We start from the raw sequence: 27664 nt of genomic DNA on the forward strand, positions 1-27664 counted from the left end.
GGGTGTTTAGACTGGATATAAGGGACAGTAAGGGCCAGGAGAATAGAGCATAGTATAAAAAGGGGAAGATTATGAGCTGTGCAAGGGACTAAGTTCTTCCCTTGGATATTTAAAAGATCTGCCCAGCTCCACTATAATTGTAGAGCATTCACATGTTAATGGCTGTACCGTATTCAACATAGTATGTGCTACCTTGAGCTTAGAATTCTGGTCTGTCCTACTTCCGCTTTAAAATGGCATGGAAGATAGCAATGCCATGCATGTTTACTGGGGAGTAAATTCCATCAAACTCAGTGGGACCTCTGATAAACATACATAGGACTGGGCTGCAAGATTCTTAGGGAACCAGAAACCATGGGTTCTGCTGTTTTGGATATGGGACATGCTTGGCTCTTTCCTATCTCTAGTTACTACTCTTAGGCCAGTTGATGCAACAGAGGCCAGATCTGGTCCTCTGCACTTTAAAATCTGGAGCTCCTGCCTGTGTTGTTCCCTTGAGGCTGGCCTGAGGAAGGCGAAAGAAATTAGCTTTAGCTTAGGAGGAAAAAGAAGGGGTTCTGAGAATAATGTGGCCAGGGTGCCCCAAGCTGTTGTGTGCCAAAGGGAGGCTGTTGGGAATAAGAGATCGTAGATTTGGTCTTTGTGGGCTGCGAAGTGGCAGGAGCATGGCAAACCCCTGTATCCGACGAAATTGGGCTACAGGTGTGCCATAAATTGCACGTCCTTTTCTTGCAGTGTTTAGAAAATGGGACAACCCTGATGTAATTTTATATTTGCGCAAATTATGTGTTTTTCTCTGCCATTTCTTCAATATTTCAGTCTTGTGCCCACTAGGTTAGGCACTGAGAACATTTATTTATTCCACTATATTTATGAATTGTTTACATTAAAAGAAATTGATATACAACAATACAGTATAAGATCTTAGTCAAATACTCTATGTTATTACTGAAGACAAAAGACAACAGTATGTTCCTGGGAATGCTTGTTGGAAAAAGTATGTTTTTAATAGGCACTGAAAACTCAGAAGGGTTGATATTTGTCCGATTTGTAGTGGTAGTGAGTTCCAATGTGCAACCTTTAGGCCACACACAGACGTATAAGGCTTTTTTGAAAAATATGGTCAATGATTCCCATTTATCACACATTTCAAGTTTGTAAGCTAACCTAATCTACCTAACTTTCAAGGGGGCTGGAAGAGTATATACTGTATATAAATACATCTTACAATAATTCAAACTGCTCTAATTGTAGAAAAATGTTTCAGGTAAAAGTTGACGATTTAAAAAAAAAAAAGGAAGAAAGAAACACACCAGATTCTGTTTTTTTTTTTCTCTGAAGTGAGGCCTCTTACACTGTGTTTTATTATTGTAAAGTTAATGTTTTAGTTTGGGGTGGAAATGAAGAACGTTAGATTTGAAATTGTGGCCAGAAATTCTGTCTGAGCTGTTTACCCTGCTTGGTTACACACACAGCATAATTCCCATTAAGATCTCCATATCTTGCACAAGTGCTTTTAAAAGGATATGGGGACCTATTGAGAACTAATTTATTGGCAGAAAAAAATGATAGATGCAGATATGTGGCAAATGTGTTTATGTAAATAGACAAATAATCTGGTTGATTTTTCTCTAAAATGTAAGGAAGTAAATCCATCAAGGTATTGTTTCAACTGCTACGGTTCTCCCTTATGGCATCTTAAGAACAGGGGTACCCTGTAGACATTGTATGTACGTGAGCATGGCACTTAAGGCTTCCTGCAGACAAAAAAATCTGACTATTATTCAGATAAGGTACAAATTTATGATATCCTTTTTTTTGCTTCAAAAGACATTTAGAAAATGGGTGAAGAGTGAGGTGGATGTAATTAATTTTTAAGTTGTTGACTCTCCAGCTATTCTAAGGGAAAGCCGTAGTGTAAAAGATAAAAGGAATAGAATAAAAAGCTATGCAGATTTATTTTGCAAACAATGCGTATGCTTCCTGAAAGCTAGCAAGGTACAGGATTATCCCCAGGTGTAAAAAGGGGGTATAATAATGGCCTGATGGATTCTCCTGACTTCTTGCTTCCCAGTAGATGGAGCCACATTAACACAGCAGGCCTTCGGCAGCTTAGAGTGCTTTGAGAGAATTATGTAGTGTAATGGCTAGTATATTAAATAGCCACTGGCAAAAAATAGTGCTTTATACAATGTGTCATCAACCAATGGGATTTTCTGACTTAAGATGGAAGAATCTAAAAGCTGTATACCTTTTATGGGTATACATGATGGGTATGGGTACATTCAAATATAGTTTCAGGGGCTGATGTAATTTTAACACTTAACTATGTTGGTAAAAAGTATTACTCCAAATAGCCACAATTTGTTTTAATATTTATTTTAATATTAGAGTAAACACTAATATTAAAATAGTTTGTCAAAACCATATATTTAAACATGGAGCAGCTATCAAATCTGTGTGTCAGACAAAATAAAAAAATATTTTAAAATCTCCACCTGTACAAGTATAGTGAGGGGCTAAGTGCAATCCTATAAATTTCTACTCAGAAGTAAGTCCTATTGAATTCAGTTGGCCTTTTCCCTAGGTAACAGGATATAGGATTATAGCCTAAGACAGAGATGAGGAGAGGGTAGATCTCCAGATTTTCTGGACCAACTCCCAGAATCCCCTACCAGTATGGCCAGTGGGCAGGAATGCTCCATGCTGGATTCCAAACATCTGGAGATCTACTTTCTACCCACCCCTGCCCGAAGATACTGAGGAGCGCATTTCAGAGTACAACAAAAGAGAATGTCCTACTTTGAGTCCCAACTAGCTTAATGTCACAACAGACAGAATAGACATGTGTAGCAAGCTCCCTCAATCTTGGAGTCCTGGGGTATGGCCTGTATATGTGTGTTTGTGAGAAGATGGATATGGTATATGTTTCAGTTCCTTTTTTTCAGCTAGGCAACTACATAGTTTCCTCCCACATCCAGCAGTAATGATGGAGGTGGGGAAGGTTTTGTTACTTCTGGCAGTGAGTAGATGACTTTGCACCAACACTTTATCTCTTTTAAAATCAAGACTAAAATATAAGAAAATTCCCACCATAATATTGTTTCATATTTCGTTTTCCTGAGTGATGGGAAATTCTGGGATAGCTGTCGAGGTCAGTTTCCTTTCTAGGAAAGTGAGACATGTGAGTTTTGGCATATCTGCTTCTTTACAGTTATACAGGTGGAATAGGTAGCAATCAAGTAGGTACACAGGGAAGGCAGTGTTAGTCCCAAAGCTGAATAAGTCCCATAGCAACAACAGCATCCCTAAAGTTCCAAGACACCGTATTCCTGTCAGTTCTAAAAAGGTTTCTTTGGCCGAATTCAAACTGTTCCCTCAGATCCCAACTATATGTGACTATATTATGAATGTTCAAGCTATACTAATACTGTTGAGAGGATTACTTTGCATAAGAGAACATGCCTTTAACAATATTGGATGCGTCCATTTTAAACCAGTTCATGCTGACATAATCCAGACTATCAAGCCCAAATATAGCCTTACAGTGCTTCTGAGAGAGATTTGGAGATTTATGGGTTTCTAGAGGAAGCCATCTTCGTAACTATGGTGAAGACCCTATAAGAGCCTCTCATAAACTAGATACACTGGTGTTACGGCAAGAATGCACCCTTAGCTGCTCTTGGATGCTTCGTTTCATGAGATGTAACTGAGCAGGCACTCTACCAGCTATTGTTTAATCTAACACAACAAATCCTACATTTATTTGAAAATAAGGTTATAAATCTAAACCTTGCTAAAACAGCGGTGCTTGTTTTTATTTTAAAATAACTGAGCTATGGTATGTTTCTGTTGCTTTTATTTTCAGTTGTTTTCTTTTAAGTAGAAATATGATCACGATAGAGCAGGGATAGGCACCCTGCTGCCCTCCAGAAACTCCCAATTATACCCCACCCAACATGAGCAATGGTCTGGGATTATGGGAACTGTAGTCTGGGACATCTAGAGGGTACTAGGTTGCCTACCCCTGCCATAGAGCTTTGATTGCTGCCATTTACCACCTAGGCCCAGAGGGTTTCGTCTTGTTCCTGCTGGCCCCTGTCACTGAGGACTCTGCAGCTCTTTAAAAGGGTCAATTCTGCTGCTGCTGTTGTTGCTGCCATCTCCTGGGTCAGAGGGTGTTTCACTCTCTTCCTGTTAGTAATGAATTGTTTTGGTATTGAGGCTGTTTTGTCTGTGTTATTACGAAACTGTTTTGAATTGTGTTTTATATGAAGGTGCTATTTCTTATTTATTTTGTTAAATACATACCCTGCCTTTCCATTTAAAAATAAAATTCCCAAGGTGGCTAACACTAATATCAACAATTTAACAAAATAAATAGTCCACATAAATAAATACTATCACAATAAAACTGTCTAAAAAGCATATATGGGCTGATAAACAGTGTCAACCAGTTAAAAACATAATGGAATTGAAAATATAGATTAAAACACAGAGCAGCAGAAGATTAAACAAATCAGCCCAGTAGACCAAATGCCTGTTTTAAATAAAAACATCTTGGCCTTCTGCTGGCAAGCAATCAGCAAGGGGGCTAGATGAGTTTTCTTCCGCAGGGAGTTCCAAAGTCTGGGTGAGAAGGCCCCTTTTTTCAAGTTTCCACCAAACACACATCAGAAGTTGGCAAGACAAAGAAATAAGAGCCTCTCCGAAAGTTCTCATCACTGGGCAGGCTCCTATGGGAGAAAGCATTCCTTCAAGTAGCCTTGTCCCAAGCCATTTAGGACTTTCTAGGTCATAACTTTGAATTGTGCCTGGGAATGGTACAATTTATGGATAGGGATGTAGTATTGGTTAATTATATTTTGGGTTGGTTTGTTGTATGTTGTTAACCGCTTTGAGTGTAATGTATACAGGAAAGCAGATATACAAATCAAGTGATTATAACTATAAAAATAATAGTAGTAATTCTTGACTGTTCTTACTCTAGGCAGCCACCTACCTGCCATCATCCTAGTCGAGAGAAACACAGTTGCCACTTTGGCCCTTGTCCTCCTTGCCGTCAGCCCTGCAAGAAAGTCTTAGAGAAATGCAGTCACTTGTGCCCTGCTTCCTGCCACGATGAAGCGCTTGTGAAGCAAACTGGCTTGGTGAGAGAAGAGTCAGTAGTGTGTTAAGGTAGTAGCGTGCTACTTATTGGGAAGAACTGGAAGATTTGTCTTCCCACTAGTCTCAGGATAGACAGTTCAGCAGCTAAAAGTAAATACTTAGAGTTAGATTTTACAGTGTGAAATAAAGAAGGGCTTAACTGTGAAATAAAGAAGGGCTTTTTTATTGCCTAGTTTAAGTCTAATTTTTATTTCTCCCTGTAATTTGGTAGTTTCAGACTGAGGATTTACCTTTTAATCCCAGTCTGCACCATAGGGCCAATTTCAAGGTTTTTTTTCTGTATAATTCCATTTTTCTTCCTCCATTTAAAAGAGAGAGCAAAAGGGAGAATGGTATGTTGCCATCAGTGTGATGGAACTAAAGGTTTGGGAATTACCTGTTTATGGGTCAAGACCCACCAACTGAAACTGACACTGTGACTAATGTATTTAGTGCTTAATAGTTCTGCAAAAAATTCCTTCGTTTGCCCATCTCCTCCCTTTGTGTCCCCCCCCCCCATTGTTATGTTCCTGCTTGTCAACGTGGTATTCAGTAATGGATTTCAAATTTCTGAAGGCATGTCATATCTGCTGAATCAGTTACGGCTTCATTCAACCTACTAGAGGTTTTATGCTTCTATTAGAAAGGAGCTCATGATAAATTCCGATCAGAAATCTTCGGATCCAAAGCTGCTTGAGTAACCTTATACCATTACTTAAAAAAAGATGTTCAATAAAAGTATTTACTTTAGAGCCACTCTTAGGTTTCAGAGTTGGTTAATAATATTTCATTATCTCATTAATCCTCACAACAGCCCTATGGAGTCATCAGTATTTAATGGATGAGGAACTCCAGATGAGCAACAGGGCTTTATTTAAGACCACTGAACAAGCCTATGACTGAGTTCACACAGCCCAATACCCTACACTCAAGGGCTGAGTATGGGTTTAGTGTGGGTTGTTGTTGAAATGTGGGTTGTCATTGAAACATGGGATACTGTGTTGTCTGAACCCAGCTGCGCTAACAAACCATAGTTTGTTAACCATGAACAGCCCATGAAGAGAACCCATGGTTTGTTTGTTGGGTTGTGAACTGTGGGTTGATTGTGGTTAACAAACCATGGTTTGTTATTGCGGCTGGGTTCAGACAATACAGTAACTGACATTTCAGCATGGATGCACCCAGGTAGAAGTGGCAACCATGCTACTACACTATTGATAACAAGTGGTGATTAGTTATCACAACTTACTTTTGAACTTAATTGTTGTAGTGAATTGAGATTTAGTAGGTCAGTATGCTTGTGGTGGTGGTGGGGAATAACTATGGTGTTCCTAGGTATTATTGATTGACTTCAGTAACATACATGTGTGCTGTGTATCACCTTACACTAAAAACACTTCCTTCTTAGCACCAGCCTGCAGGCCCCTGGGAACAGTCAACTGAGCCTGCTTTTATTCAGAAAGCATTACCTTGTCCCTCATGTCAAGTCCCTGTTCCAACGTGAGTACAAAAGTATGCCTTGAAATGTGTTTAACTGGCATGGCACCATTTTGCTTCACTAGTTCCAGCACATTAGGACATGTACTATTGTAATGTATTGGGATTTTGATTAAAAAGAGGAGCTATTTCCAAAGGCAAAATCGGGTCCATTAAAATGGCTAAACAGTCCATAGTCAGAGGTCTGTAACCTGGCACATGCATAGACTCTTGTTTGGCTCTTTGGTTGGCCATTGCTAACAGTGGACATGATCCACTGGAAGGTTCTCTTTGGGAAGAGCATGACGTGCTCTAACGCAGCTTTACCACAGCTCCCATCTATTTAAGTGGGGCTTGTGCACAAGAAATTCGCAGTGGATTGTGCCCGCTCAGAGTGCCTGAATTGTGCATGCAGCAGAGCATTACTGAACTGTGGCCAAAATCTGTTTTTCACGTTTGTTAAATTGCATCTGCTACATATTCAAACTCAACAAGAATATCTGTTGGGATAGCTAATATCCTGGAAGACAGAAACAAAATTCAAAGTGATCTTGATAGGCTGGAGCGCTGGGCAGAAAACAACAGAGTGAAATTTAATAGGGATAAATGCCAAGTCCTGCACTTAGGAAAAAGAAACCAAATGCACAGTTACAAGATGGGGGATACGTGGCTCAACAGCACTACAAGTGAGAAGGATCTTGGAATTGTTGTCGATCACAAGCTGAATATGAGCCAACAATGTGATGTGGCTGCAAAAATGGCAAATGCTATTTGGGGCTGCATTAATAGAAGCATAGCTTCCAAATCCCATGAAGTACTAGTTCCCTTCTAATCAACACTGGTTAGGCCTCATCTGAAGTACTGTGTCCAGTTCTGGGCACCACACTTTAAGAAGGATGCAGACAAACTGGAGAGGGTTCAGAGGAGGGCAACAAAGATGATCAGGGGACTGGAAACCAAGCCCTATGAAGAGAGACTGAAAGAACTGGGCATGTTTAGCCTTGAGAAGAGAAGACAGGGGAGATATGATAGCGCTCTTCGAGTACTTGAAAGGTTATCACAAAGAGAAAGGCCAGGATCTCTTCTCGATCATCCCAGAGTGCAGGACACGGAATAATGGGCTCAAGTTACAGGAAGCCAGATTCCGGCTGAACATCAGGAAAAGCTTCCTGACTGTTAGAGCAATATGATAATGGAACCAATTCCCTAGGGAGGTAGTGGGCTCTCCCACACTGGAGGCATTCAAGATGAAGCTGGACAGCCATCTGTCAGGAATGCTTTGACTTGGATTCCTGCATTGAGCAGGGGGTTGGACTTGATGGCCTTGTAGGCCCCTTCCAACCCTACTATTCTATGACTATACTATGATTCTGTGTCCAATAAATGCATGTCTTGTTTGGCTTATTTACAGATATTTAAAGGTCACTTACCAATGCCACAATATTCAAATAATATTTGTGTATAGTAGTGACATTATCTTATGCTTTCCATGTCCTGCATCCAGTTTCTGGATTATGCAAACACTTTGTATGATGCTTAAAGTAAACATGTCTTTAGGCAGGACTGATCCTTTGTCAGAGTCAAACATTACTTAAAGTGTAGTTCCTGTTTTGTTGTTGGATTTGAGTGCTACTTTACGAAGAGTTTTTCCTAGACTATCTATTTATAGCACCACAAATACACAGTTGTTACTCGTTAGTTGTGGGAGATCAAGTGTCCTCATTAAATTTCACATTTCAACATACTGAGCTCCTCATTGTCTTATACTCTGCAAAGTAAAAGTATTTGGCAGCAAAGGCTGGTCAGTATCTACATTTTCAAGCTTAGTAATTGAGTAGTATGCAGAAGACTGAAAATGGTCTCCTTTTTTTTAAAAAAAGTTAACCAGTTAAAGAAGTTTAGTTCATTGATTGCTTGCTTTTTTAACTGATTGAACAAACTTAAATTTGCATATTGCCAATACCTCAGTATAGATGCCGTATTGAAAATTTACTCTCCACTAAGCAAAAGAATTCAGCTCCTCCCCACCACTCCATGCACAGTCCTCAAACCCCCTCCCTCCAACCCACTTACCTAGCCTCCAGCTCCAGAAAATGTCAAGGCAGCAGGATATCTCTCCCCTTCCGCATCCCTCCTCCAACATACAGTTGCACTACAGGAATAAGTACATTAAGGGTGTGATCCTATCCAGATAGGCGACCGCCTATCCAAAGCAGGGCAGGGGAAGCACGAGGGGATTGTTCCCTCCCCACTTCTCCTGCCCTGCATTTTTGGCTGTCTAGCCACAGGAGGGTGGAGCGGGGGAGGAGGCTGCTGTACAACACATTGGCTGTGTCGTATAGACATTTCCGCCTACCCCGGAATGCCCCCAGACATGCCCCTTTTTGGCCGCTCTGCAGTCCTCTTGCGAGCATGGAAGATGGGGTTGTTCTGCGCTGCCTCCAAGGCAGCACAGAAGTGTGGGGAGGTCAGTTCTCTGGGAACTGACCTCGGAGTGCGGGCTCTGAGGTCGGTTCCCGGAAAACAAGATACCCTGTGGCTGTCTAGCGGTCATAGGATTGCTCACCAAATAGATGAGTAAAAGTGTAGTTTTGTACATCTGCAGCAAGGCTAGCCCTACTGTTAGGCAGAGTGAGGCTGCTATCTCAGGCAGTCGATGCTGGGGATGGGGAAGTGACATTGAGGTGTTGGAAGAAAGAGCTGTGTGTGCCGTGTCGCTTTATGCTAATTTCATGAGCTCAGGTGAAGGGGGAAATGCTGTCCTGTTGTCAGTGTTTGAAGGAAGATTCATTTGCCGGTGTGGCTGGCTTTTCTAGGTGGAATGGCAAGGGCATCTTGTCCTTTGCCTCAGGCAGCAAATGGTCCTGAACAGCAGTAGCCCTTGGGGAAAAATACATTTCCCAGATAGATTTGTACCTGGGCTGGGGAGAAACCTACCACTGGAGACAAACCACCAGGTAAAGGGAAGAAAAGGTGTCAGATCAGACCCTGTTGTGCGCTTCCATTGACATATTTGGCTGCACAGTGGGGCCGATTCACCTCATACTCGATCTTGGAATAAACCATCCTGTTTTCCATATCTGGGGAGAAATAGTTTGGTTTTCCAAGTCCAGTTATGAATCTAGATGGGATAGGGGAGGAGACGGTCACCCTATTACTCCTTACAATTCACTGAGCAAAAGCTATCACTCATTGTTAGAAGGAAGCATCTTTAATGTGTGTGTCTTTCATGTGATATCACAACAGAGGGCCTGAAAAATAAACAAGTATGCTCATAGTCTCATCCATCTAATAGACTAAGAATTTATTCGATCTACTGATTTTAAACCAATTGAATCTTGTAGCTGTGATTGTCATACCTGCAGTGCCGGATTGACTATTGAATTTCAGGTGATTGATTAATTTAAGGAGTAATATTCAGTTGTTTGACCTTTTTTATTCTTGTATATTTACAGCCAATGCCTTGGGAAACACGAGGTGAGTCATAATAGCAGTCATGCTTTGGAGTAAATCAGAAATATGCATAAGCTGGTTTTAATAAGAGGTCTCAGAATGAAGGCTTAGCATTTAATTGATTTGACATAAGGTTTATTTGCAACTGCAAGTATTTTGGTTTTCATTTGAAACCAACAAATTGTTTTTCTTTTGACCAGCTGACATTTCGATCAGGAAAGTATTACAAAAATGTTCTAGAAAATTTATAAGAGTGAACCCCGGATTCATCTTGATGAAACTTTAAACTTTTGACATTGTGTTTCAAGTAATGTGGAATGCTGGTAAAACACTCTTCTTTTAGTATTTACTAGGATGATGTAGGGTGAGCTTTGGTTTTATTGAGCTTTACTGCTTTATGGGTCTTACAAATTGTTTGGAAATGTTTACATGATCTCCTGTGCAGTTTATGTTGCTGGCTTGATAAATTTTGTGGCTGTTTTTAAGAACATCTGCAAATTGTTTTGAAAAAGGATATTAACTATTGCTTAGGCAAGTATAATTAGCTCTCTAATTGTAATGCAGAAGGTATTATGACTTGCAGCCAGACATTACACAGTGAAACTTATTGTAATCTGAGAGTTGGGTATGGGGAGTTGTCTTAAGCTTCTTTGAACATTCTCTAGTGTAAATGGAAATGAGCATGCACTTGGCCTTGCATTAAGCAACAGTAACATGGGAGGTTACAAAACACTGAAAGTCAGGGTTGGTTTATGTTTTTTCCTCACAGGAAAATTAAATTTAGGATCTAGGCACAATAAAAGCATTAGAGAAATGCAATGGAGGGAAAACATTTTGCTTTACAATTGTTAATTTGATGGTTAGGTCAAGCTTGAATCATTACTTGTTCTGATTTGTAATGGCTGCTGAATCCTAAAAATGTGTACACGCAAACAAAAGCAAGTATGTTGCTTGAGGCAGCTTTATGTGGGGATTTATTTATTTAATTTGGATATTCATATGCTGCCTTTCATCAAAAGGTATATCAGGCTGGTGAACAATTAATATAAGAAAAAATGGTCATACAACTACACAAAATGCAGTAAAAGCAATAGAATAAAATAAAACAGCAATAAAAGGCAGTTAAAATAATGTTACAACTTTTGGGACCTCTTAGTTTAGAAGAAATGGCATACATGGGAGGACATGATAAAGGTGTATAAATTATGCATTGTGAGGAGAAAGTGGATTGGGGAGAGTTTTCCTGCTCGTAATGCTAGAAGCTGGGGTCATTCAATTAAGCTGAGTGGTGGGAGGTCTAGGACAGATAAAAGGAAACACTTCTTCACATGGCACATAGTAAAACGATGGAATTTGCTGCCACAAGATGTAGTGATGGCCACCAACTTGATTGGTTTTAAAAGATGGTTAGACAAATTCATGGAAGATAAAGCTAATGACTATTAGTCATGATAGCTCTGTAATGGCCATATTCAGATGGTCACGGGGTGAAAGAACCAATCGTGGGTTCTTCCCAACCCCTGCATGTGCTGTGTGCATGCCCATGATTTACATAATTTCCTGCAATGCAGCACAGGTTGCTGTGTTATCTGAACATGGTGTACGGCAATGGGGGGGTGACTTCTCACCCACCCCAAAACCCCTATTGCAAGCCGTGGGTTGTGGGGTGGGTAAAAAGGCATCCCCACTGCACCATGTGCTGGGTTCGGATGACATGGCAACCCATGCTGCATCACAGGTAATTATGCAAATGACGGGGTGGAGGGAAGAACCCATGATGTGTTCTTTTGCCCCCTGCGATCATCCAAACCTGACCAGTATCTCCAGTATCCAAAGCAGTATGCCTCTCAATACCACTGATAGGGTACACAAGTGGGAAGGTGTTGTTGCATTCATGTCCTGCTTGTGTGCCTCCCATTAGTGCCGCTGTGGGAACAAAATGCTGAACTAGATAGTGTTTTAATCTGATCCGGCATGGCTGCTCTTTATGTTCTCATGTGCTTAATAAGACAGACTGATCAGCTTAAAATGCCCACGCTAACATAAAAGTTTGGGCTTGGTGCTGAAATTAGTCCATGATTGGCACCAGTCACATCTCCATGGGGAGGGTGTTCTACAAATGTGATGGCGCAACCAAGAAGGCTCTTTTCCTAGTTGTCATATAAGGATTAGAAGTCATTTTGAGAAGAGGCTCCCTTGCAGTTCTTAAGAAATGGACAGGCTGATATAGGGAGACGTATTCCTTTGGGTATTTGGGCCCCAGTCTGTCTAGAGCTGTATAGGTAGGCACCTGCACCTTGAATTGGGCTTGGAAGCAAGGAGGCAATTAATGTGGCTCCCTTAGAATTAGTGTAATATGATCCAATCTGGCCACACCCTTTAATGTTCTAGTTGCCATAGCCTGCACTAGTTGAAGCTTTCCGGTCATCTTCAAGGGCAGCCCTACACTATAGTAGTTCAACTGGGAGGGTACCAAAGCATGGGCCACCACGTTCAGACTCTCCCTATCCAGCAACAGTCATAGCCGGAGAACCAGACAAACTGTAGAAGACACTCTGATCCGCTTGGGTCCAAAGAGGATTTCTTAAGGAGTGGCCAAACAATGCAATATGGACTCGGTAGCGTGTGTTATCTGGGTCACGTCTTTCAAAATCATGCTTGTTACCTTACTGACTACTGTCACGTTCCCTTGGCCCCCTCCTTCCTCATGCGCACACACACAAGAAGAGAGGCTTCAGTCTTGCGCCTTTAATTCAGTCTCAACAGGTTCATTACAGATGCAAATCCTCGAAGACTCTCAGGCTACAAAGGAATGGCAACAGGGGATCCAGATGGGAGCTACAATGTTGCCAGCAGTTTGAAACAAGACTTGCTGGCTAGAATAACTTAGGGAGGGATGCCCCTCCCTTCCAGTGATGCTCCCCTACGTTGATCCTCACGCATTGCCACCTGGGTCAACCATCTGAGCTCCACCTCGCTTTTCCCTCTTAGCTCTGCGCTGCAGTCTGGCATCCCTCAGGTCACACCCCGCACTCTCCTCCTCCTCCTCTTGGGTTCTCACGGAAGAGGGAAAGGGGGGGGCTTCAGGCCCAGCCATCTGGGTGCTAGCATCCTGAGAAGCACACCTATCCATATCTGAACTTGCTTGGGAAGATGCCTCCCCTGGTTCTGGCTGTTCCCCTTCTGAGTCTGAAGGGGAACTGCTAACTATCTCCGTACGCTCAGAATCAATCCTGACATCAACATTTGAGCCTCATGTAAAGCATTTATCCTCTTGTGCTTATATGTCATGCAATAACCCTTCCTTTGAAATTAATGCTTTGACAGAACTGTGAAAGTAATTGTCTGGCAATTTCTTAGTTGGCTAGTCTTATAAAAGTCATATTCGTTTGTTATAAGAGGCTAACAATAGCTACTAGTGATGGCTGTGTATTGCCTCCATTATCAGAGGCAGTACGCCTCTGTGTACTACTTGCTAGGGAACATGTGGAGCAGGGTGCTGTTGCACTTGTGTCCTGTTGTGGCTTCCCCTAGGATCTGGTTGGCTGCTGGACTAGATGGGCCCTTAGACTAATGGTTCTTATGTTTGTATGAGGCTTAAGCTATGTTGAGCCATGACAGAGAATACCATTTGAGTTGCAAGATGAGTCCAGGAAAAAGTGCCTTGATGCAGAACAAAAAGTTTGGAGTCGTACTGACCTTACGAAGCACATAGGGGATGCCATATTCTCAGTCTGATTCTGCAGAATTTTCTTCAGTTACAATGCAGCATGCTTGACAGATCGCGGTTTTCCGGTTAGTCTTAGCTCCTCTTTGTGTTGTCTGTTATGGGAACCGTTCTGCTTCTACCAAGCAGGAGTGAGTCTACTCTATAACTGGCTGGATCTACACATGCAGTGGAATGAGATGGTATAATGGACAGTATCACGTCAGACTACACGTGCAGGATACCACTTGAGAACGATCCCCCATGTAAGAAGAACTCTTTGCAAATAGAAAAGTAGTACATCATTTGCCTGCTGTGCTCTCTTCCTATTTTCAGGGAGTTCTTAATGTAAGAAGTTATTAAAAAATGTGATTTTGCACCTGGAGCCGGAATGGGAGGGGCCGTAGCTGAGTGTGATAGAGCACATGCTTGGCATGCAGAAGGTCCCAGGTTCAATCCCCGGCTTCTCCAGGTAGGGCTAGGAAAGAATCCTGCCTGAAACCCTGGACAGCCATTGCTGCTGGTCAGTGTTGACAATACTGGGCTATCTGGACTAATGGTCTGACTCAGTAAAGGGCAGCTTCCTATGTCCTTACGACTCTTGTAGTCCATTCTGCCACCTCCTTCTGCTGCGTGTGATAAAGACCAGTCAAGTACCGTAAAGCAGCATCTTCGTAAGTGCCCCTCTTTTGTAATGTTTTGTTCGAGGAGGTGAAGGTTTTCTCGAATAGTTTGCTAATTGGCTGGTGACTCTGCTCCTCCTTTGGCCAGGGCGATTTTGTTTCTACAGTTTTTTTGGTACTAAAGCCCAAAGTTGAAGTGGGGAGATCTTGGTGATATTCAAACAAGTTCAGTACCTTATTGATATGCTACCTCCAAGGCTTGTCAGATTACCTCATCTACATAGCTCCGTGATGGAGCACCTGCTTAACATGTAGAAAGGTCTTCAGTTCAATCCCTGGTATCCTATCTTGTTGGACATCAGAACTGAGTTAGATCTTTGTTAGCGAATGTGGAGAAGTAGTGCTAGTTTGTGCCGAAGTGTCTCAACCACACTGACAAAGCATCAGCAAACAAGTGAGTTAAGCAACTGTGTGAGTTTAGCAACAGGGCGAGGAAGCCAAGGCAATCAGCTCTTCCCTCCCTACTCATAGTAAGTAACTGTAAATAAATAACTATAAATAAATCCCCCACCTTCTCCTAGTAACAACTTAGTTTTCCAGGTAAACAGATCCAATAATGGCAGTAATAATAATATTTTTTTTTAAAGTTATGAAAGTAGAAAGCCAGCAAGGGTGTGGGGGCTATCCAGTGTATTGCACTGAGTGCCACATGTACAACTCTCTGCTGGCTTGATGGAAGCCATGCGTGTGTGCTCGGAGTAATGAGCTCCTGGCTTTCAGGGAACAAGTTTGTTCTCTTTAAGCCAAGGTTGCTGACCTGGAGAAGTTAAGGGAGGTAGAGAAGTTGGTGGATGAGACCTTCAGGGACCTAATAGCAGTGTCCCACCGCTCCTTTGCTGTCCCATAGAATGAGGGTCTTAGGGCAGGAGGGTGTCATTCTAAGGAAGAGGGAAATGAACCCTTGGAAGGGACCCATTTCTCGGAAGATGAGCAAATATTTTTTCACATCGAGGATGTGCCTCTGGGGGGAGGGGGCTTTTGGTAGTGGGAGATTCGATCATTAGACACATAGACAGCTTGGTTTGTAATGGGCGTGTAGACCACATGGAGAATTGCCTGCCTGGTGCGAAGGTTGCAGATACCATGTACTGTCTAGATAGCCTAATAATAGTGCTGGAGTGGAGTCAGTGGTCGTGGTCCATGTTGGTACCAATGATGTGGGAAAATGTAGTTGTGAGGTCCTGGAAGCCAAATTTAAGTTGGTATTTAGGAGATTGAAATTCAGGACCACCTAGGTGGCTTTCTCTGAATGCTACCTCTTCCACATGCAGGCCAGCTAGACAGACAAAGCTGAGGAGTCTCAGTGCGTGGATGAGATGGTGGTGCAGGAAGGAGGGGTTCAGATTTGTTAGGCACTGGGGAGTGTTTAGGAACAAGCTGGGTCTGTACAAGACGGATGGGTTGCACTTGAACCAAATGGAACCAGACTGCTGGCACTAAACATAAAAAGGGTGACAAAGCAGCTTTTCAACTAAACCCTTGGAGAAAGCCGACAGGAGCTGGGAAGCATCCGGTTTAGGTTAAATCACCCCCAGTGGATGAAAATGTTTTTGATTGTCCAAATGTAGAAGGGGAGGAAATAGACCATGAGCTTATGATGAAAAATAATAGCCAATCAAAGAGGCCCAACTGCCATAGCAAAAGATACACATGCCAGAGACATCTGGCGAGGGACACCATTGTTTCTTTGTAAATGCTAGAAGCCTCCGAGCCAAAATGTGAGAGTTGGAGTGCCTGGTTTTATAAGAGAACCTAACTGTAGTGGGCATTACGGAAACCTGGTGGAATGGAGAGAACCAGTGGGATATGGTTATCTCTGGATATAAACTCTACAGGAAAAACAGGGAAGGGTGTACTGTAGGAGATGTTGCTCTGAATGTCAAAGAGGGCAGTGTCGAGCAGACCAGAAAAACTAAAAGGGGCAGACTCTTCCACAGAAGCACTGTGGGTGAGAATACCGGGATATAAACTAATTTAGTACTAGGAACATGCTATTGTCCCCCAGACCAGAAGGCTAAGGGTGACCTTGAGGTGGAAAATGAAATCAGGGAGGCCTCCAAATGAGGAAATGTAATAATGGGTGACTTCAGTTACCCCCAGTTTGGATAAATGCATGTTCCAGTCACGACAAAGAGGTTCAATTTTTTGATGCCCTAAACGACTGTGCCCTAGAACAGTTGTTCATGGAATTGACCAGAGGGTAGGTGACCCTGGATTTAATCCCAAGTGGTGTTGCCCAGGACCTAGTATGAGATGTTAATGTTATTGAACCAATTGGAAATAGTGACCACAGTGCTATCAGATTTATTATATATTTAAGTGGAAAATTGCCCAGAAAGTCCAACACAATCACATTTGACTTCAAAAGAGGAAACTTCTCTAAAATGAGGGAACTGGTAAAAAGGCAGTTAAAAGGGGGCAGTCAAAAGGATTAAATCCCTTCAAAATGCTTGGAGATTATTCAAAACCACAATAATAGAAGCCCAGCTAAAATGTATACGACAGGTTAGGAAAGGTAGCACCAAGTCCAAGAGGTCGCCAGCATGGTTAACGAGCAATGTTAAAGGAGCTATTAGAAAAAAGAGAGCTTCCTTCAGAAAGTGGAAGTCTTACCCAAGTGGGAAAAACAAAAGGCAGCTCAAGCTTGCACAAAGGCGATGCAAGCAGACAGTAAGATGCAAAAAACCATTTTGAAGAGCATATAGCTAACAACATCAAGGCCAACAATAAAGAATTCTTGAAATATATCAGAAGCAGAAAACCAGCTAGGGAAGCAGTTGGACCATTGGATGACAGTGGAGTTATAGGAGTACTGAAGGAGGACAAGGAGATTGCAGAGAACCTGAATGAATTCTTTTCATCCGTCTTCACTGCAGAAGATGTAGGACAGATACCTGTGCCTGAACTGATGTTTTCAGGAAGGGAGTCTGAGGATCTGAGGGGAACAGTGGTGACAAAAGATGAAGTTCTCAACCTTATTGATAAATTGAAAGCAAATAAATCACCAGGCCCAGATGGTATCCATCCTAGATTTCTCAAATAACTCAAATATGAAAATGCTGATCTTCTAACCAAAGTATGCAACATGTCCCTAAGATCAGCCTCTATACCAGAGGACAGGAAAATGGCCAATGTAACACCAATTTTCAAAAAGGGATCCAGGGGGATCTGGGAAATTACAAGCCAGTTAGCTTAATGTCTTTTCCGGATAAATTGGTTGAAGGCATTATTAAAGATAAAATTAGTAAGCATACAGAAGGACAAGCCCCGCTGAAAAAGAATCACCATGGCTTCTGCAAAGGTAAATCCTGTCTCCCTAGCCTTTTAGAGTTTTTGAGAGTGTCAGTAAACATGTAGACAGGGGTAATCCAATAGACATTGTTTACTTGGACTTCCAAAAGGCTTTTGACAAAGTCCCTCACCAAAGACTCCTGAGCAAACTTAGCAGTCATGGAATAAGAGGAGAGGTCCTGTTATGGATCAGTAACTGGTTAAAGAACAGAAAGCAGAGAGTAGGAACAAAAGGTAAATTCTCCCAATGGAGGGAAGTAAATAGTGAGGTCCCACAGGGATCTCTATTAGGACCAATGCTTTTCAACTTGTTCATAAACGATCTGGAATTAGGAATGAGCAGTGAAGTAGCCAAGTTTGCCGATGACACCAAATTATTCAGGGTGGTTAAAACAAAAAGGGATTGTGAAGAACTCCAAAAGGATCTCTCCAAACTGGGAGAATGGGTATCTAAATGGCAAATGCAGTTCAATGTAAGCAAGTGTAAAGTGATGCACATTGGGGCAAAAAAATCCCAACTTCAAGTATAGCCTGATGGGATCTGAGCTAGCAGTGACCAACAAGAAAAGAGATCTTGGGGTTGTGGTGGACAACTCAATGAAAATGTCAACCAAGTGCGCATCCGCTGTAAAAAAGGCATGTTATGTTAGGCATAATTAGAAAAGGAATTGTGAATAAAACTGTCAATATCATACTGCCCCTATACAAATCTATGGTGTGACCACACTTGGAATACTGTGTACAGTTCTAGTCACCATGAGACTAGGGAGACATGATAAGAGGTCTATAAAATTATGTCTGGTGTGGAGAATGTGGATAGGGAGACATTTTTCTCCCTCTCTCAAAATACTAGAACCCAGGGTCATCTTATGAAGCTGATTGGTGGGAGGTTCAGGACAGATAAAAGGAAGTACTTCTTCACACAACACATAGTTAAACTATAGAATTCACTACCACAGGATGTAGTGATGGCCACCAATTTGGATGGCTTTAAAAGGGAGTTGGACAAATTCCTGGAGGAGAAGGCTATCGATGGCTACTAGTCCTGATAGATCTATGCTACCACTAGTATCAGAGGCAGTGAGCCTATGTACACCAGTTGCTAGCGAACATAGGTGCTGTTGCACTCATGCCCTGCTTGTGGTTTCCTGGTCAACAGCTGGTTGGCCACGATGTGAACAGAATACTGGACTAAATGGACTCTTGGCCTGAACCAGCATGGCTCTTCTTATGTTCTTATGTTCATTTAAAAGATTTATAAGTTGCCTTTTAGGGGGAAACCCTCCCAAGGCAGTTGTGACACTCAGTTGTTTCTTGGCATCTATTTCCCCTTAAGCTGTGGGTATTTTTTGGCCAGGGTTGCTGCTTCCTTTTGCGGCCTGGAAAGATGTACCAGATCTTGGAGGTATTTCATATGGCTGAGACGGTCAAGGCCACATCCTTTAAGTGGCATCCTTCCAGCTTAATCTAACAGGTGGCAGTTAGTGTCCCGGGCTTATGTGTTTTGCACCTGTTGGGAGAGCTAACTGAGTAGTCACCCTGCTGCTCCCTTGGCCAGGGGGAATAAATGTGCAAGGGGAATGTTTGGGATCCATGCTATCTCACCGAATAAACTCCAGTCGTCAGGTGAGAGCTCTACATGGGGTGGGGGTTGTATTGTATTGACTTACTGTAGGCTAGCAAGTGTGTGTTTTGTTTTTGTGCCTCCTTTGTTTTCCTTATCTGTTATCTGATGTTTTAATACATTTTGTTTCTTGATTTGGAGTATTTGAAGTGATTTCTGACCAAACTCAAGGGGAGAGTTTTTGTGTGTGTGTCCCCAACCCCCGACATGACCTAGATTATCTGGGGCATATCTCCTCCTAAGGGGCATAATAACTTCCCAGGATCATCACAGTGGTGTACAAAACTGAAAACCACAACATTCAATAAAGCATTGACAAAAATGATAATAAAATCAAAATGAAAAATTGAAACCAGATAATACCATGTACAAAATGGCACCCCATAAAGTCCTGACTCAATTATAAACTAAGGTAAATAAATGTTAGGGGTTGCTTGAAGGCCTGTAATGATGGGACCGGCAGACATAAATTGGAACAGAGTTCCACAATAGGGGGCCACTACCAAGAAGGCCCTATCCCTCATTAATAATTGGAGTAATGAGCTTGACAGACCAAAGTAATTTCATATATTCATAAAAAGAGAACATTCCTGTTTATTTTACTATAGACTCTTGAGCAAAGATTGAACTCTTCTAGTTTAAGATGGTCAAGGTCTTTAAGACTAACATAAGGGTGAAGTTCTGATTAGGACAGTTATGGCAAAGCTGCCATTATTTTTTGGACAAGCTATCTAAGTTCCATCTTAACTACATCAACAGTGATATGGTATGAATGCCAGTAATATTAATGCTAAGATCTGATTCAGTGTATTTTAAAATAAATAATTATGATTATGTGTTACATGAAAGTTAACACCAAATTTGTTCTATAAATGGCTGACATTATTTTTTAATTTAAATAAATAAATTGTACCATCTAAGATGTCTGTTTACAGACAGTTCATTTTCGGGTTCCTAGGAATCCAAAGAAAGCAAATCAATTTTAATTATTAGATTATAGGCCAGTAATGAAATGACCAAATCATAGCTTCTACCTGAGAGAGTGTTCTGCTGTCATGCTGGTTTGCTTTTAACTTTGATTTGGTAAGAAAAAAACCAATTTTTCATAACCGTAGCATAATGTGCATGTTAACTTATGGTGGCTTGATGACTGAAAACTTATTTTCTAAGTTTATCCTTTGAAAATGTATTTTTCTAAAGAAAAAAAAAACCCTTCATGTTGCAAGGGGAAAAATGAGTTTTATATTTCTTAGCCAGGTGGTCCCAGACTGCTAGCTTGTTCAATGTAGTTTACATTTCCTGTTACATATTGTAGCCTTTGATTTTAATTCCAGACTTCAGCAAAAAAAAATCATATAATGTTTTTGAAGAGGTTTATCATTAAATATGTAACTGTTGCTGACTCATCTTTCTGTCAGTTATTCCAGTGTAAATGTATTAGATTTACATAAGAAATTGTGTGTAGTCTTTTAAAAAAAATACAGAATAAGTTTGCTCACTCTTTAAATCATTTAATACCGATTCTGGGAATTTTATGACAATAACTAATTTGTCACTAGAGCAAAGTAATTATAAGTTGTTATATGTACATTCAGTACTTTTTGTAATTCTTTCTTCTTTGTCTCTTGGTTCTGTTATGAACCTTCTCCTGAGGTGTGTGATCTTTGTAACTTTTTCACTGTCTTCTTGATTGCACCAATTAATTCCATTACTGTCTGTCGCTCTACTAGCAAGACTTGATAATAGCAGTGCACTTAGTTTGGGTCTTCTAATTTCTCAACTCCATACTCTTACATCTGTTCTATCTTCTGCTGCTTTTGTTTGTTCCGTTCATCACTTTTGTCACACCCGGACTGGCTTTCTTTTCCTCCAGTGTGTTCATGTTTAAACTTCTGCATTTTGTTTTCAAGTGGTTATGTCCGTCCTCTGTTCTTTTGGTGTAGTGGCACATTATTAATACCTGAACGGAGACTTTCTGACTCCTGTCACCAGCCTGTGTCCTTTCACTTACACATTGCCCTTTTTATAGAACACTCTCCCCTCTTCAGCATGGGTATGGTTCCTTCTTTCTGTTTTAAAAGCTGCTTAAAAATCCATCTTTTTGCATGGGGATTTCCGTTTTCATCTCCCCTTTCCCTCTTGGATCTCCTTTCCTTACTCTCTGCCTTTTAGATGGCCTTACTGTTTCTGTACAGACTTAGGTGCTACAAGTGTTGGCTGCACTTGTCCACTGCAACTGACAAAGATTCTTATTTTATAATATATTTCAGTAACACTCTTTCCCCCCCTTAATTTATTCCCCATTTCTTAACACTTGCATTGGAATATCAGCCTGAAATGCCATTAACTCCACGATTTCCTGAGCTGATTTGCTGGCACAGCACATTTCAGAGTCAGGCTTTAAGTGTTTTGGTAGAAGTCATGTTTGATATTGCTTTCTCATTATAATGGGATTATTCTTGCTATCCTGCTGCTGCTTACATAGAGCCAGGCTTTTGTTCTTTAGCTGCAAAGTTATTCTGAATTTTAATTGAGGCCTCTGCCTTCATGTGCCAGGATGTTGTCTTCAGTGTGTTGCTATAGCCAATGTGTGGCCGCTGCCAAAAGCGGGGCCTTGTATTTCCTCCTCCTCCGGGCAATGGTATGGTGTACTGATTATTGCTTTTGTGAGTTTCCCTGGCCACGCAAGTAATAGCCAATGAAGTGGAGTTTGTACAGGAAAACATGTAGTAAGTCGACATCACGTGACATACTTTTCATTACTAACGATTCTGTGGCGCCATGTCTCGCAGTGGCAGCCATGTTTCACCCAAATAGTGTAGATAACAGTACTCGGGAAAACACCAAGCCATTTCTGTGACTATTGCATCCTCAGCCGCCTTTTGCACCAGTTCTGAATTCGGATTTTCTAGGTTCAAACTGTTGAAGCCAAACTTGGACAAGCGACCTTATTAATGAGGAAGATATTTTACACTTAAAATAGGGATTCATCTGGTGTTTCATGTTTCTTCTTAAGAAACCAAAAACTAACCTGTATGCCAAGCGTGGGCAATCTCATGCCCAGGGTCCCAGTCTAACTCTTCTGAGGTCCCAGTCTGACTCTTCAGGTTCCCCAGATGGCCACACCCTTTCCCCCAACCGATTATTTGGTGGTTTCCGGGCTGTTGTGTGATTTCCCCCCATTTTAAAAGGCTCAAGTGCCTCCCCTAACCCTTAATTACTGGCAGCAAGAGCTTTAAGCTATAATAGGCTTGTGTCTTCTATATTTTTGGCCCCACACCTTTTGCCTTTGGGGCCACCCACTACTAGAATGTGGCCTCTGAGAGCTTCTCTGAAATTTAATTGGGCCTTTGGGCTGAAAGAGGTTTTCCACCCCTATTGTATGTCTTATTGAAACCAAATTTCAGAGTGTAAAATGTATCTTTAAAGAATTGTTGTAACTAATTTTTCTACATTAACTTCTGCTCCAATTTGTTTTATTTTGACTTAATTTCCAGGGATTTCCTACTTTATTTTGACCTGGTTTGCACATAAGGCTAAGCCATGGTTTATTTAGCCCATGGTTTGTTGCCCTACCTAGGCAGATGATCAAAGAAACCATGGTTTGTTTTCTCAATTCCTGGGTTGTTTATTTCCCTCCCCCTTCACCTGCATCCTCCCTGTATCTCAAAAGCCTCTGTGGCACTGTAGTATTGCCATGTAGAGCGGCTGGTTTAGTTTAGTTTTTACCCACTGTCTCTGTAGCCTAGTGAAACAACCCACTGTTCGGGGTTCTCATGTAACAACCACCCATGTTTTAAATAATCCAGAGTTCACAACCCAACAACAAACCATGGGTTCTCTTTCTGGGTTGTTTTTCATTAACAAACCATGGCTGGGTTCGCACAACACGATAAGCTACAGTGAGTTGTGGGCCATGTTTGTTTCAGAGTGGCTTGTCATGTTGTCCGAACCCAGCCAGAGTGGCTTGTGCATGGTTCAAACAACATGACAACCCACTCTGAAACAAACATGGCTCACAATCCACCGTGGCTTGTGTTGTGTGAACCCAGTCAATGGTTTCTCAATAGAGCTGAGTTCACACAACAACCCAGAACTCAACCCATGGGTTAAATAAACCATGATTTAGCATTATGTGCAAACCAGATCTTGTCTTTCCCGTGGCTGTTTCATTGGTTGATAACAAGCCTACGTTTTGCTGAAAGAGAGCTTTATACTGGAGGAGGATATAGTATTTTACTGAACTGTGTTTTGCTGTCTTCTTTCTGTAGAAAACATGGTGAATATTCACTGTTACTGGTAATTTTCTAGAAGTGATAGTTGGTTTTTTAATCTGCTTTCCTTGTTATCATTGCATAAGTTACCTTGATGTTTTGGATCTGTAAAACCACTTACTTTTAGCACAAGTGATCATTAAAACAAATTCAGGTAATCAGAAGATGCTGGAACTTCAAAGCAGTTGTTACATGCTGTTATTTTAGGCAGGGAAATAGATCTGGTGTTGGAAGCTCACAGCAGAAACCCTTAACGCAGTCCGATTTCTTGAGCTAGTGCCACCCCTGCTTCTACTGCATATGGTCTACCAATTCTCTGTCTAAAAAGCAGATTGTGACCAGAATATTGGATGGACTAAATACATTGAGGCTGTAAGCCAGCCATCTCATTACAACTTAATCAGGAGAGTGGGTATAGTGCCTTCCTTGGCTTGCTTCTCATATGTTTTACCCCCTCCTTTTTTACCCCCTCCTTAGACCCTCCACATCCACCTGGAGCAGTGGGATTGATACTGTCTTCGTGCTTTCGCACCCATGGCTCCCATGAAGAGTTAAACTTTTACCCATATGTTTTTGCCACTGAAAGGACAAGACCTGGTTTGCACATAATGCTAAACCATGGCTTACTATTATTATTATTATTATTATTATTATTATTATTATTATTATTATTATTATTATTTCTGTGCCACCCCATAGCCAAGGCTCTCTGGGCGGTTTACAAAGATTATTTAACCCATTGGTTGTTGCATAAGGCATAACTTGTATAAACATATTCAGTGAAAGCATGTGGGTAGAAGTTTTCAAGTGTTCCTGGAACATTATGGGAGCAAACTCAAAAGGAATTGTCACCAAGTATGTACTATGGGGATATTAGCATCTTGTCCTATTCCATGGTAGGGCTAAAGGACTAAGCTTAAGGTTTTGATGTACCACTGGTGTTGATCTTTTTGAGGCCCCCTTCTTTTAGATTAGGAAGAGATTTCGTGCAAATTCCAGGTAGAAGAACATGTGTGGTGTACATTTAATTCTGTCTCCCATTGCTCACCATGATAAGCCTGCCAGGACACTGTTGTTCAGAAAGATAAAAATATCCTATGCCTGTTGGCTGCTGAAGTGGATGCAAATTGGAAAGCAGGTGTGGTGTAATGGTTAGAATTCCTAGGGCCAAGGAAATGTGAGTTCAAATCCCCACTCAGCAATGAAGTTCTTTAGGTTGGGCCAATAGTTACCTCTCAGCCTAACTTACCTCAGAAGGTTGCTATGAAGACAAAATGTGTGTGGTGGGGAGTGCGTATGCTGCCTTGAGCCCTTTGGAGGAAAGAAGGATATAAATGGAATGTAATAAAAACAATAATAAATAATAGGTTCAGTGTCAGCGTTTTTGGAAAATATAGGATGTTTGTAGCTTATAAAAGTGCATCTCAAGTCCAATCAGAATACAAAAATCTAAGCTACCTGTAAATATAAAGAAAAATATAAAGAAAAATTGTGTCGTAAACTGCTTTGTGGATCCTGGTGGTCAAAAGGTGGCATATAAGTACCAAGTATAAAGGAATTCCATATTCATTATGGCTAGTTGATGTATGTGTTGGCCTATCACATTTTAATTTATGTTATTGTATTGAATGATCTTGTGGTGATCTAACTAATTCATGGGACTATGATCTGATGGTTGACTAGAACTCCAGTTCAACTGATTGTACCCACTAGTTTATTATTTTTGTCAAACTTTTACTGGTTTACTTGGCCAGGTAGTGGATCATTTGACTCTTTTACCATCTGGTTTCTTTGTGAAATAGCATTTGAAATGGTAATTCTGATTATAGGAATTACTTAGTTGCATACTAAGGCATTTTATTTTTAAAACAACATCTCTCATTAACCCCTTCCCTACATCACACAGACTGCACTTCTTGCTTAACTCCATCCCCACTTCAGTACTCAAAATTTGATACACAATAAAACAAAGAACAAATAAGAGGGAAGTGAAGAAGAAAAAGGGGGATGCAATGCTGAATGATATCCATAACCTCCTAATCCTCTAATGATCCTGATGCATTATGATATTCCCCAAAATTGTTTGGTAGTAACTGGAGATCCATGTCTACCGCACATTACCTTCTCATGTAACACCAACTCAAGTGTGTCTTCCTTCCACTTACTTGTGTCTTCCACCCATTTCACAGAAGACAAACTGATCAGGCTCAAGAAACAAGTAACGTGGCAAAGAAACTGAGAACAAGACAAAACTGGGGTCTGAGCTCCAAATGCCTAATCACATATTTGCCCCCACAAAGCATAATAAATAAAATTTGTGGTGTTCAGAGAAACACACACAAGCAAGCAAAACACCCACCCACCCACATCAACACCCCCCCCAGTAAAACACACACATACATGCACCACAGACAAAAAGGCAAAACACATGCTCATTAAAAAAAAACAAAACCCACCAGGCAGCACACACAGGGCAGAGGGAAGCCCCTCCTCACTCCCCACCATGCACTCTAGCTCCCACACCACCACCCCATAGCTTACCCTTGCGGGGGCGGGGGACGGACAGCTAGGCACACTTCAGAACAAAGCGCTAGGCTGCAGCCTCCCACCATTTTTATTTTCTAAGAATGTCACTGAGGCAACTCTTGGAAATAAAGGTGGTGCTGGAGGCTGATGTTTTACTGTACACCATGTCAGCCTTCCAGTTAAAAAAAAAAAAGGGGGGGGGAGGCAGCCTGGCAGGCAGCAAGGGAGGTGTTCACAGGCAATGTGTTGGAGATCCCAGGTGTAAGTTACTAAGTTAGCAACCTGAGACCAAACAAATGTTATCAGACATCAAATTATATAATGCATATGTTGTCATAGTCTGCACTGCATCTCTAGCAATATTATTTACTCTATTTTAGAAAATCTTATGGGAAGCCAGTCATCATTAACATTACTTCAATGTCAAGTTCACTGCAGTTCCTGATGGTGTGTTTTTCGACTGGGGGCATCTGTACTTTGCTTCCTAACTTAGAAAAATGTGAGAGGTGGTTCTAAGCATCCTGTCTGGATTATCTGTAGTTAATCATTCAGATGCTTATTGCAAGTAAAATTGTTTTCATATACTGTTGCATAATTTTGTTATGCCTGAGTACATAAGGTCAGTTTTTATGTTTTAAGTTCTTAGTTTATGGAATGTATTGAAATGTTGGAAGTTATCTAAGGTGGTTCGTAAGCAAAATGTTCACTGTTTCAATCTTCCAGGTCAGTCCATTGCCATGTCATACTGCGGGACCCTACTCCTGTAAAAGAGTTTGTGGAAGACTGCTTGATTGTCAGAATCATACTTGCATGAAAGAATGCCATAAAGTTACTGAAACGGATAGCAACAATGATGTCCGAAAGGTAAGACTATTCTGTTTTTACAGCAGTTTAAAAAACACTTTGCTCTTCGGGACTACAGAATAGGATGATATCAGATATTTTATCATAGTTTTGATTATGTTCAACTGGGTTTGATTGTCCACATTAAATTACAAGCAGGTGTGTGTGTGTGTGTGTGCGCGCGCACACACGCGCGCATGTGTGTACAGTGTTGAAAGATACATAATAAAACATAAAATTCTTCACTGATGTGAGGAATCTTATACATAGGGGTGCACAACCTTTTCAACCCCAAAGGTCACATCTGGGGCCAGTTAGGCAGCCAGTAGCTATACATCCATGTGCATGCTCACAGGCACACATGTATCCACTCTTCTGCCCAGTGCACACATGCTCTTTCCCTTGAACAGCACTCCTCTGTCTTGACCAATCCATCCTTTCCCACTTACTTCTGAAGAATGCACTCCTAACACATTTGTATCGTCAGCCCCGCAGCATTCAGAGGGGCATAGAGCCTTTGAGTGCTGGTTCTTAGAGTGTCCTCCTAGGTGCAGTGATTGGCATCCTTGAGGTAAAAATCAGATTAAGGGCACAATCCTATGGGGATGGCCATAAACTTCTGAATTCGGAGGTGTATCGA

The 27664-nt window shown here is 41.4% G+C and overlaps 1 protein-coding gene across 2 annotated transcripts in view; it reads left to right on the top strand.

Annotated features, from left to right (window-relative positions):
• NFXL1 (nuclear transcription factor, X-box binding like 1) overlaps nucleotides 1–27664 on the top strand; it is a 100199-nt gene that overhangs the window by 32263 nt on the left and 40272 nt on the right. The window contains exons 13-16 of one of the 2 annotated variants that reach the window (XM_084856850.1): nucleotides 4991–5150; nucleotides 6557–6648; nucleotides 10080–10101; nucleotides 26905–27045. In XM_084856850.1, coding sequence (XP_084712976.1) covers nucleotides 4991–5150; nucleotides 6557–6648; nucleotides 10080–10101; nucleotides 26905–27045 — 415 coding nt within the window. The remainder of the gene's footprint in view (nucleotides 1–4990; nucleotides 5151–6556; nucleotides 6649–10079; nucleotides 10102–26904; nucleotides 27046–27664) is intronic. The other variant, XM_084856851.1, reaches the window with a different exon arrangement.

This window comes from Heloderma suspectum, chromosome 5, assembly GCF_057233095.1.
Source record: "Heloderma suspectum isolate Gila_16-S chromosome 5, 16-S_ref, whole genome shotgun sequence".
Taxonomy (NCBI): Eukaryota; Metazoa; Chordata; class Lepidosauria; order Squamata; family Helodermatidae; genus Heloderma; species Heloderma suspectum.